This window comes from Carassius carassius, chromosome 5 (assembly GCF_963082965.1).
Source record: "Carassius carassius chromosome 5, fCarCar2.1, whole genome shotgun sequence".
Lineage (NCBI taxonomy): Eukaryota > Metazoa > Chordata > Actinopteri > Cypriniformes > Cyprinidae > Carassius > Carassius carassius.
This window is the reverse complement of record NC_081759.1, coordinates 1,812,831-1,824,802: the sequence shown is the minus strand read 5'-3', so window position 1 is coordinate 1,824,802 and position 11,972 is coordinate 1,812,831. Positions and strand designations below refer to the sequence as shown.

General features: G+C 34.7%; 1 protein-coding gene across 4 annotated transcripts in view; it reads left to right on the top strand.

Annotated features, from left to right (window-relative positions):
- The first annotated feature begins 264 nt into the window (after positions 1-264).
- The window catches only part of LOC132140571 (myotubularin-related protein 4-like), a 74,142-nt gene continuing 62,434 nt past the window's right edge, over positions 265-11,972 (top strand). For 2 of the 4 annotated variants that reach the window (XM_059549375.1, XM_059549374.1), the window contains exons 1-2: positions 265-507; positions 8,775-8,879. In XM_059549375.1, the coding sequence (XP_059405358.1) occupies positions 280-507; positions 8,775-8,879 (333 nt within the window). In that variant the 5' untranslated portion in view covers positions 265-279. Of the gene's footprint in view, positions 508-5,494; positions 5,623-7,087; positions 7,107-8,774; positions 8,880-11,972 lie in introns of those variants that run through there. The other 2 variants (XM_059549379.1, XM_059549376.1) reach the window with 2 other exon arrangements.

Sequence of the window (11,972 nt, the reverse complement as noted above, 5' to 3'; positions counted from 1 at the left end):
TAAGGTGATATTTTGTTTAATACGTGACTCCTTCACCTATATTAAATAAATGATGTATATGTCTACTTAAGCATTTTCTATTTCTCAAAAAAAACTATTTAATGTTGTCGTCGACACAACACGTTCTTGTTTTAAACTTCTTGTTTCACGTCACGCGCGCTCCGCCTCTTTAATACCAAGCCTTGCGCGAACCACGTGGTCCCCAATGCCGCGCTGTGATTTTCTATTGGCTCAAACCTCCTCCTCCCACTCCGCCGAAGCCTCGCCTGATTGGTTCGCATGTGGGTGTGCTCGCGGCATTCAGGCGTCCTGTTGTTTGAGCCGCTAACCCACCGTAGCTCTCCATTGGCTGTTGAACGTCTAATACGCGGCGATTCCTCCTCACCATTGGCCAACTCTAGGGACACGCTCTATCCTGATTGGCTGGCGCATAGGTCATCGCCAGTGAATGCGGAAGTAGTGCGCTGTACTGAGTCACCGTTCGTTGTGTCAGCTGATTCTTTCACAGTGAGTATCTTGATCATATTTCATTTTCTGTTTATTTAACGTGATTATTATTTGATGTGTTTGCGGTTACGTTATGCGGATTGTTGTATAAACTAAATACGCATGATTTAGCGTGGTTTTTGTCTGGTTTCTGCCAACCATGTGTATGTATGTAGTTGTATTGACCAGCTGGGATGTTTTACAGGCTGTGAAATCCTCAACCCATACCACACACACACACACACACACACACACACATACACACACACACACACACACACAAGCACTTTTTAATGAATTCACAGGCGTTGTTAGTTTTGTTTTCGATATTGCTCACACATCTGGACTGCTTGTGTTATGCCAATAACACTTTTCTGTAGTAAAGCCAAAACATAAGCCATGCATGCATAGTAAAAATATTGGTTTCACATAGCATTTATGCATTATTTACTTTCATTTTAATTTAATTTATAATTAAATTATTAAATTACATTTATAACACTTCTTGCAATGAGTATTATTGTTCTATATATATATATATATATATATATATATATATATATATATATATATATATATATATATATATAATGTATATAATATAGATTCAAAATATGTTATTATTATCATATGTATCTTATATTATATTGTTATATATATATTATTATATATATATTATTATTATTATTATTATTATTATTTGTACTTTTCACAAGTCTAACCACTGACTAGGTTTGTTATCTGGTTAAAATTATTGTTAATTATTATTTTTTTGTGTGTGTGTGTGTAAAATAATGTGCTAGAAATACATGCATGGTAAATATAGCCATTTTATAGTTTAATTATTATCAAAGGTCTGACTTCAAGCTTTGCTATATCTGTATGTAATTATTTGTACTAGATATAAGAGAAGGAACTTGCGTTTGAATTAGTTTGTTTTTCTAGCACATGTCATACTGAAGTGTTTACTTTGATATCTGTTAATCACAACAGTCTCATATGTGACACTTAAAGCACTTTTTTGTTAACACTCTGGTTCAGGGTGTCTGCTGAATGCTTTCAGTGTTTACTGGTGGATTTATTTGTCCTTCTTCAGTTACATGTGAAACAGACAGTTTGTGGCCTGCAGCTAATGACGCAAAAGCATTTTCACATAGAATAATTGCTCCGGTTGTGTTTGATTGTAATCGGCGAGGTCTACCAGTGAGCACCAGTGATTAGCCCCGTTTCAAACCCACCGGATGGATCCCGTTCTCATTCCTCTGCGCGGGAAGCTCAGCGATCCGTCTCCGTGCTTTAGGTGAAATATCTAATTGATTGCTCATGCTCATGTTACAGGTCAAACTGTACTTTAAATAGCCTCATGACTACTCCTGCACCGCTCTGAATCTAGGTCCCTGTAGCCCATAACAGTATATTTATGATTTCTTTAATAACTCCTGTTAGAAAGCTTGACGTTCTAGCTGTGTGTGTCTTCGCTTATCTTGTGACTAAGTTTAAGGGAGTTTTGAAGATGTGTGTTTGTGGTGATAAAGTGTGTTAATAGACCGACAGATTCATTTAAACATTACAAGTTATCCACACTGCATCTTGAGAAGTCAAAAGAATCAAACCCATCATTAAGACATTTTTCATTTCAAACTGTTGCTTCCAGTTATTATGGTCCATAATACATAAATATTGCTTCCTCCAGTGAAAACTGGACATTTTCAGCAAAATTTCATCTTAGGGTAAACTATTAGGGATGTAACAATTCAGTCAACTCACGATTTGATTCGATTCACGTTTTTTTTTTTTAGAAAATTAGATTTAAGACAGATTATACATTAAATGTGTCCTTTTATAATTGCTTGGACAAAATGCACGTTTCTTTGTGAAATTGAAATATAACACTATAATAATATACTAATATATTTGCATATTAATGCTTTTGTGTTGGTTTTGATTGCTTCTATTGTCCACATTTGTAAGTTGCTTTGTCTGCTAAATGACTAAATTTAAATACAATGTAACGTAAAAAAACAAAACTAAATTGAAATTTTAAAACAAGCCCCAAATCAGATAAGTAACACGAATAAAATAGATCTGTTCATATATACAAAATAAAGCTTTGTCTGGGCTCTTTCCATTTAAGATTTGAAGCAAATTTGATGCAAAAACAGAATGGTTTGACTTCAGTTTTGTGAAACTATACATTATTAATATCAGCATGAAACAGAAACAGCAGACGAGCTGAACGAGATGCAGATTCACTCTCTGCCAGCAGGTGGCGCTTAAAGTGTTTCCTTGGTTATCGCTGTAAACAAAGCACTTATGATTATGAACTTTAATATTTGGACACAAACGTCAGATGCTTGAGTCTAGGTCATCTGAGTTTGTTTTATTGCTTTATTTTTTCATCACATATTTTGAATCCTTTTACCTTTCCGCTCCTGCACTTTGACATGTTGTGTTTGTGTATAACTGCTCCTTCATATCTCTGGAATGATAAGCAAACTAGATGAAACTTTGACATGTAAGATAAGGGTTTACTATGCTAGAGCCAGATCAGATGCTTGTTTATATCTTCTACTGTGTTTTAGCAGAACCTCAAAGCAGATTTCAGAAGAATTTAGAAGTGAAACTTTCTTTTCTTGGTATAGGGAAGTGATACCGATGTGACAAGCAGAGGAAGTTAAATCCAATTCTGCCTAGAAACACAAACAACAACTTTAAAAGGGAAATTTGTAGCTATTATAAATTGTGGTTTTTAACCAACCGAGTCATTATTGCCTTACTCGTTCAAATCTCAAACACTCAATCTCAAACTAAGATGTTTTATTATTTGAAGTAATTTTCTTTTTCTTTTGTCAGATATGATATGAAATGACAGCTAACTATGCCAGGTGTTTGTAAACTTGTTAATTCAGACCCAACCACATACAAGTTTGAACAGTCTGTCTAAAAATCAGATCTAGTATATTCTGATGCCATGTGCCTATTTCACTTATTCTCTGGAGAAAATCAAATTGAAAGCGCATCTCTCCTCAACAAATTGGAAAGATCTGATTTATCATTAATATCATAGATTTTAATGCATTTATATTGGCCCTGCCGTGGTTTTTAATTCCCTCTCACCACTTAGTGCTCATAAGATCAGGGAAATAAATGAGATCAGATTGTCATCTATGCTAAACACAGGCTCTCCAAATCCGATTGTACCAGACAGATGATTTCAGTTTATTGAATTCGCTCTGTTGATGACGACAGTGTTTGTATCTGTGTTGAGATTCAGAGGTCAGCGAGGTCATGGACGGGTCGACCTGAGTTTGAGTTCACCGTTCCCTTCGCTTTGACCTGAAAACAGAAAAAAGAAGTCACAGCAACTCTGGCCACATCTTTGCAATGCATTTCATATATATATATATATATATATATATATATATCACATTAAAATGTAATAGCAGCCTACATTTTGAGCATTAGGGTTTTGTGGATTCATATTTTGGGGTAATAAGTCACATTTCTATCTATCATTTGAGTTGTTGAGTGATTTCTGAAATGCATCAGTGTGTGTTGTGTGAAGTCAGAAAAGGTCTGGCGTGTTTTGGTTCTGTGTGGGAATGCCGATCTCTTCATGTACACCAAGGCTTTGCTTTTCTGGAGATGTGTGGCAACTCTTCAGGTTCAGATATACAGTTACTCCTGATGCAAGGTTCAGAAAAACCAAAAGAATCAGTTTTATTAACAACATACTGTTCTGTGTTTTAGCCGCCTAAAGACTGTGAAATACTGGCACCAAACAAAGTTTTCCAAGTGCTGCAGAAACTGGTGCTGGTCCCTCTTGTGGGGAATGGAAAGTTCATGGAGGCTAAACATAGCTTTCACTTCCTTTTCACTTTGTCGATAACACCTCACAGGTGAGATGCTCACAGAAGTCCCGTCGTAAAGCGTTTGCGTGTGTTACTGCCATAAAAGGCGTTTGTGCCATGTTTAAAGGAGAATGTTTGGAGGCTTGGAAACTATGGGGAAGTTTGTGTGTAATGTGATTAGATAAAAAGTGCAATAAACGCTGATATAGAATATGTATGTTCACATTATCATTGATTCATAAATATAAGTGGTGTGAGGGTCTTTTAGCTTTGTCGGCTTTCTGCATGTTAGTCTTCAATAATAAACAGCCATCCTGGAACAGATGGAAAGATCAGAAAACATGTGGTTTCTAGATTAAAATAGCAAGAGTTTTTTGGATTGTAATCCAAAGAGAAAAGGACTTTTCAAAAGTATTCATTTGTTTTTTATTTGCCAATTTGAAAAATATAGAGCTTTGGTTCTCATAAATTGTACAATTAATAATTAATTAAATTAATAAATGTACATTTTAATGGATCATATAGCCTACTCTGTTCATCTGGTTTCTTGAGTCCATTATAACTGGAGTGTATTATTGTTATAAAGGTGTACTTTTCCCCAATATACAGTAATAATAAACTGTGTTTTATAAAAAAAATTGAAGTTGTGAAATAAAATAATGATTATTGGAGTATGTTTTACAATAAAATGGTATTTGAGTTTTTCTATAGTAATAAAATCAATTAAAATCATAGGCATAGTCCAGCACCACATCAGATGCTTAAAAAGGTTGTTTACTCATTCATTTAATGAATTTAACTATTAAACAGGCATAACAGAGAGTGTTTACAAAGTAATTTTTGGTTACTTATGTTACTTGTCTGGAGTCTATGTGATCCGGCCCAATTTAAACCCTGTGTGTGTGTGTGTATATATATATATATATATATATATATATATATATATATATATAATATAATATAATATAACATTTTGCCTAGTGTATATATATTTTTATTTATTTTATTTTTTTACATCATCAATTGAAATGAATGAGTAAATGACCGGCTTTATAATACAGTTTTCTCAGTCTGGAGACTCTATTGTGATTGTGAAATGTTTCGCGGGTGGGGGCTTTACACGTAAACAAAACACAGCGTGCTGAGACACGCACAGGAACAGCGCGCTCAAGTACGTACAACAACGCCCCGAGGCTCCTCCCACTTCGCGCGCTTTGAGCGTGGACAGGCGTGATCGTGAAGCGCACTGGAGTTTGTGTCCACGCACGAACACGGACGCGCTCAGGTAAGAGCTCAGCTTCTTTGAGAATGAGCGTTTCATTCACTGACACGCTGTTGCGCGCGAGTGGAACGTTGCGCTCGTTACATTTGTAGCGCTCTCGGAAGTTTGGAACGTTCAGCAACTGTTACAGTGTTTCAGCGCTCAGTGTTACAGTGTGGCTTCAGACGCGAGTTAAACAGCTTCTCTTCTCATTTTAAATAAGATGGAATGTGAGAGGTATGTCTGATATCTTTGACGTGTCTCATGAGAGTTTGTGCTGAGAGAGTGTTTGCACTAGTGGAACAGAATCAGAGGGTGTGTTTCAAATGCATTGTGGGTAAAGGCTGCCCTCTTGCAGTCAGGTAGATCTGTCATGTTTGAAACGAAAGTCTCAGAAAAGAAAAAAAACTACACTTCTGTACCATATTTACACTTCTGTACCATATTTGTCCCTAAAGAGTGCATATTAGTACTTTAAAAGTACATGGTAACCAAAAGGTAGAAGTTAGAGCCTTTTGAAAAGGTACAAAAGTGACATCTGTGGCACCTTTTTTTCTGAGTGTCTATAATATTGGCTATTTAATTGATCTCGAGCAACATTTTTTATAAAAATTCTTTATATATATACTTATTTTATATTTACTTGTCTTGCAAGTAGATATTTTTTTCTTGCCCAGCTATTTAGTTTTCATATAGTTTTTGCTCTATATGTACATGTGGACTGTACATGTATTAAGTGGTTCTGCATTAAAATCCACCACACTGTATATTTAAAGAATATTTACATATTGATATATGTACGCTGCACGCATGTAAATGTGTATGTAGTTTTGTGCATATACAGATACATTCATTGCTGGAAAAAGTTAGATTTATATTTTATAGATACAATAAGACAGATAAATTTAAAATGATATATACGTGTTTGCATCTTTAGTAAACATGTACATAAATATTATATAATTTTCATCCTTAATATACATACAAATACATATGAATTGTGCATTTGTTGCTTATTTACAAAACTTTCATTGTTACCTTTTTTTTTAGTGGACATTTTTTTAGGAAACCCTGTCAGAAAGTGTGCACACACATAGTTGGTGATCTCTGTGTTTCTCATGAGCTCTTGGCTCCTGTGGCGTTTTCACTTTCCCTTTCCTGTAAATCAAAGCTCGTCCTATTAGTCCGCTTGTAGCCGGAGATCAAGGTCGCCTGCAGCGTGGGGTGAGGAGGAACTCCATGGGTGTGTTCATGAGCTCATACAAACACGCAGGATCATTAAACTGTGTGTGTGTGTGTGTTAAGAGCACCTGACAGTGACAGACTGCACTGATAACCTGTTTGTGTTCACATCTGTTTGCTCATCTTTGTCTTAGACTCAACATTTTTCTATCAAATGTTGCCAGTATTTGGACTCTGAGCAGGAAAAACACACATGCTGAACATTCCAGAGAAGAGTTGAGAAAGACTTTTGATCTGAGCAGAACTGAACACTAATATCACTTATGGTACAACACTGATGTGTGTCCTTGCTGCTTGCATGGGCAATAACAGAAATAAGATACATGCACATAATACTAGTGATGTGCAAAGCTGCATATTTTTGAGGTCAACTTTTCAGCTGCCTGGACAGGTCTTCAGAAACCCAGCATCATTTTCTTTTGTGTGTTCACCAATTGGAAAGGCATTTGAGCATTCATAAATGGGCCAGTTTTCAAGTAGCATATTTTGCTGCCTGTTTTTAAACCTTTATTTTGTCATCCTGCAGCAAAATGTGTGTGTACATACATGCATACAAACAGCACTGTTCAAAAGTTTGGGATCAGAAAGATTTTTTTTTCTTTGTTTTTTTAAAGAAGTATTTTGTGCTCATTAAGGATGCATTTATTTGAGCAAAAATATAGAAAAAGTAATAATTATAAATAACAGTAATAATTGACGAGAGTTTCATAATATATAATATTTTGTAGAATATTGAAATATAGTTTCTTTCCATATTCATTTATAATGTCTCCCATAATGCGTAATAAACATGCTTTTAGTCCCGGATGACCTCATATGAGGACATGTATGAAATCAAAGTCCTGTTTCGTAACAGAAAGACATATTTTGATTTGAAACCCCATAACATTTTCCTGAGATGTTGATTTATGACACGCAAGATTTAAATTATAATTACAAAATATTATCATATTTCTGTAAGAGTGTCACTAAATTAATTTCAGACATTTTTGAAGACCAAGGAGAGGGAGTGGTCCTGGTGTCTCTGAAAAGCCCTGAATGAGATCTGTACAGGACATCCAGACTTAAAAGTGTGACATGTACAGTCTCAGAGAAATCCACTAAAATATAATGTCCTCATATGAGGCTGCAGGGTCTTAAGAAGTATTTTTTTTTGGAACCTGTGATGCTTTGTTCAGGATTCTTTTATGTATAAAGGAATTGGGCTCAATATTGATTTATTTTGATTTTTGAAAGAAATGAGTGCTCTTATTCAGCAAGCATGTTACATTTATAAAAAAGGGAGGGTGAAGATTTCTATTTTAATAGACTTCTGGTTTTATTTACATTGAATTTGTTCCCCATCTCACCTCACTGATGCTTATGTGTTTAGTGGACAGTAGGGATGGGACGATAACCGGTTTTATTGATAACCGTGATAAAATGTGCTGAAGGTTAGTAATATCGTTTAAAAATGAATTATCATTAAAACCGTGTTTGATTATCGCGGTTTTAATAACTCACTATTAAATCATGTCCAGCCAGCAACAGTCTGATGCAAGCGCAGCGCACAATGTTTTTTTTGTTTTTTTTCGAGAAGGAATGGCGAAAGTCAGTGACTTTTCTATGCTTTTCTATGCTTCTACACTTTTCATTGTAAGGAAGGAAATGCCACAGAATTTAATCTTTCTTTAAATTAAGTGCATAGAGTTGCTTGTTTTATTAGTTGTTTGTTGATTATTTAATATAAAACTTGCTGAAATGTTTTCAGTGTGAGCATCAACTATTTTTGAACACTTTCAACTCGTTTCAACAAAACCGTGATAATATTGATAATCGTGATAATTTTAGTCACTATAATCGTGATATTAAATTTTCATACCGTCCCATCCCTAGTGGACAGTTGTCATCACTACGTTTAGCCATTGGCTGATTTCTGATCTGATTTCTTGTAGATTGTGTGTCTGGTGAGCTGTCACGGAGTTGAGAGACCGTCGCGGAGAGGAGAGCTGGCGAAGCCATCGCCGAGACTAAATCAAAGCACTTCTGCTGAGAAAATGGTGAGTCTGGGGGGGGGGTTCGAATCAAGTATTTTAACAGTGCAATGACTTGCTTTTTCTTTTGATCTGGGTTAGAAATATGACATTTTAGAACTTTTTTGTGAGATTCAGGCAACTTTTTATCATCTGCTGTGCTGTTGCTGACCGAGGGTCACCTGAGAAAAAAACTGATAGTTTATATTTGGTTAGATAGATTTTGTGTGCTTTAAATCTAAGGATCCACCCTGAGTGTACGGGATGTGTTCATGTGTTTGGCTCAGTGCATGATAAAGAAATGCCCTCCGGCTGGAAGAGCAAGCCAAGATGACATCTATCACCTTTATGAAACAATCCATTCATTACTGGCATATCAGAGACTGATGCATGTCTGTCTTTAGATCGCATGTTGTGCTTTGTGTGTTTGTCATGACCCTGTGTTATTAACCGTCATGATGGTGTACATTCCGCGCTCTTCCTGTTCTTCATTTTCTGCTCTCCCGGAGTGGACTTTCCCAATAAAACAGCTTTGCAGGGGTGAACAGATGTTGGGAAGATCCTCGATGTTTGCATGCATATGTTTGAAGAAAGTTCAGGGAATGCTGATGCCTCTTAAACGCTGACTGATGCATTGACTTGGAGTTTTATTCAAAACCCTTTTGCTGCAAAATTGCAGTTTGAGGTTAATTGTCCGACCCGTTGAGCAGAGGTTATTTCTGTCTTTTAGTCAGACAATTTCTAGACCATGTTTGGCTGTAGTTTTAGTATGTTTTGACACAATCAGAGGTTCTGCAGGCCTTACAAATGAAGGCCTTAAGCAGAGAAGCAGAAAGTCTTTAATTCATTGTCGTGGAATTACATGTTGCTTGTACTAAAAAAATAAAAAATGTATATCTTGCTCAGTATTTTTGTTTTGTTTTCTAGCACAAATATATAAACCTTAAATCAAAATACATTTATTTGAGAAGCAAAAGACATCAGATAAGACTTTTTTTTTCTGATAAATTGGTCTAAATGATGTTTATGATGACAGCAAAAACAAATCTGTCAATGGGGTATGAAAACTTTTCTTTTGAATTGCATTGTTGTTATTTTTTGGAGTTTTTAATCAAACTCATTTAATTTTGATCAATTTATCAGAAAGTATCGTTAACTTAATCTAAAACCATAAAAAGCCACATTAAGTAAAATTAACATCAACTTAATATAAATTACAAAAAACTTTATTTTATTTCAATGTAACTAGTTGCCAAAGCACTTTTTTTTTCATTTTTGTTTAGCTTAATGCTAATAGTGCTAATATAAATAAAACTAAAGCAAATACATACATGATAACACTTTAGAACTGGAACACTTATTCACTATTAACTACGACTTTTCCCCTCAATTAATTCCTAATTAATAGTTAGTAAAGTGGTTAGGTTTAGTTATTGGGTAGAATTAGTGATGTAGAATAAGGCATTAATATGTGCTAAATTACTACTAATAAATGGCTAAGATTCTAGTAATATTCATGCTAATAAGCAACTAGTTAAGAGACCTTAAAATAAAGTGTTACCAAATACATTTAAAAAAAAAACTATATAGATACATAAAATATATATATATATAATATAAAATATATATATATATATTATATAAAATATAAAATATATATATATATATATAAAAATGACTAACAACACAAAATGACTAAAACTTCTATTAATATTAATGTTAAAACAGATAGAAATATATTATCGAAAAGTAAACACAAAATCTGTTTCTAAATATTAGCAATAACTGTAATGGTATCCATGTGATACTAAAATAACGCTGGTCCATCTGTTAGTAAAATGTCAAAACTATATTACTAAAACTTTTTTAAAAGTGAAGGTTGACTCCTGATCAGAATTATTTTATAATCTGTTTTAGAAGCAGTTTTTCCAACAGTTCTGTCTTGTAGTTAGTGCATGTTTTCTGTGCTGCTGATTTGAGCATCATTCACACTTTAAGAGTGTGAGAGCAGCGGAGTGTGAAGCCGTGGGTTTTCCGTGATGATGTGTCGCTCTGAGCGAATGAATGCACCCTCGACACTCATTAAACACTTAGCACTCTCCATAAAGCACAGCCTGTGCCTCGTCCTCCTCAGGACCGTTCCTAAACCTCTTTTCCTGATACAGGCTTTCTACCGGATTCTCAAAGAGTCTTAAATTTGCTCATACGAAATCTTAAATAAAGTAAAAAAATATATATATTTTTTAAGAGGTCTTGAATTTGAGGATGGAAAAATAGTTAATGTGGTACAGATTTTTACAGAAGTCAAAACTTGGAGCTGTTGCACATTTAACAGTTTGCTACTAGTGAATATTGTGTGCTTGCGTATGATGCACCTTTGATGAATAGATGATGTTTGCGTTAGATTTCAGAAGCTCTGCAGAAGCGCTCTTAGAAGTAATTGGTGTGTGATTGGATGGGAACTGAAGGCCAGTGTTCTGGTCGAGTGGAGGCAGTCAATGCTTCTGTTGCGGCCGCGCTTCTTATTGTGTAGCGTCTTTAATTGTGTGGAGAGCAAAGTGCAAATGTTCTGAATGTGGTCATTTGGGCTGTTTTTCGTATTAGTTGTTCTCTTGAGACTCCATGTGGTAAAGCAGCTTCTGTTTTTGTTGTTGTAAGAGCGTTTCTAAAGTCTCCTGATAGTTGTAGAAATTGTGGTTTTCATGTGTTTCCATTCAGAATCTGTGACCCTGGACCACAAAACCAGTCATTTTTCACATTTGAATTGTATTCTAGGTTTTAAAAAATTTGTATGTGCTTTTGTATTTTTTTCATTTTTTGAAAATATTTATATATAATTTAATTGATTGTTTCACAGCATCTTAAATCAATTAGGGCTGTCACTTTTATTTCGAAAATCGATTGCACAATCGATCGGACCAACCAAAAAAAGTTTCGAAAATGAAAATAGGGAATCGATTTTAACCAAATATGTTCACTATTAATTTTAAAATAATTAAACAATTAAAAAATATAGATGTAACAAAACTCACAAACAAGAAGAAAAAGAAAATAAAGAAATCCGAAAGTGCAGTATGCCTTGCGAAAGCTAGACATAAAATACCAGCAATTTTACGCGCC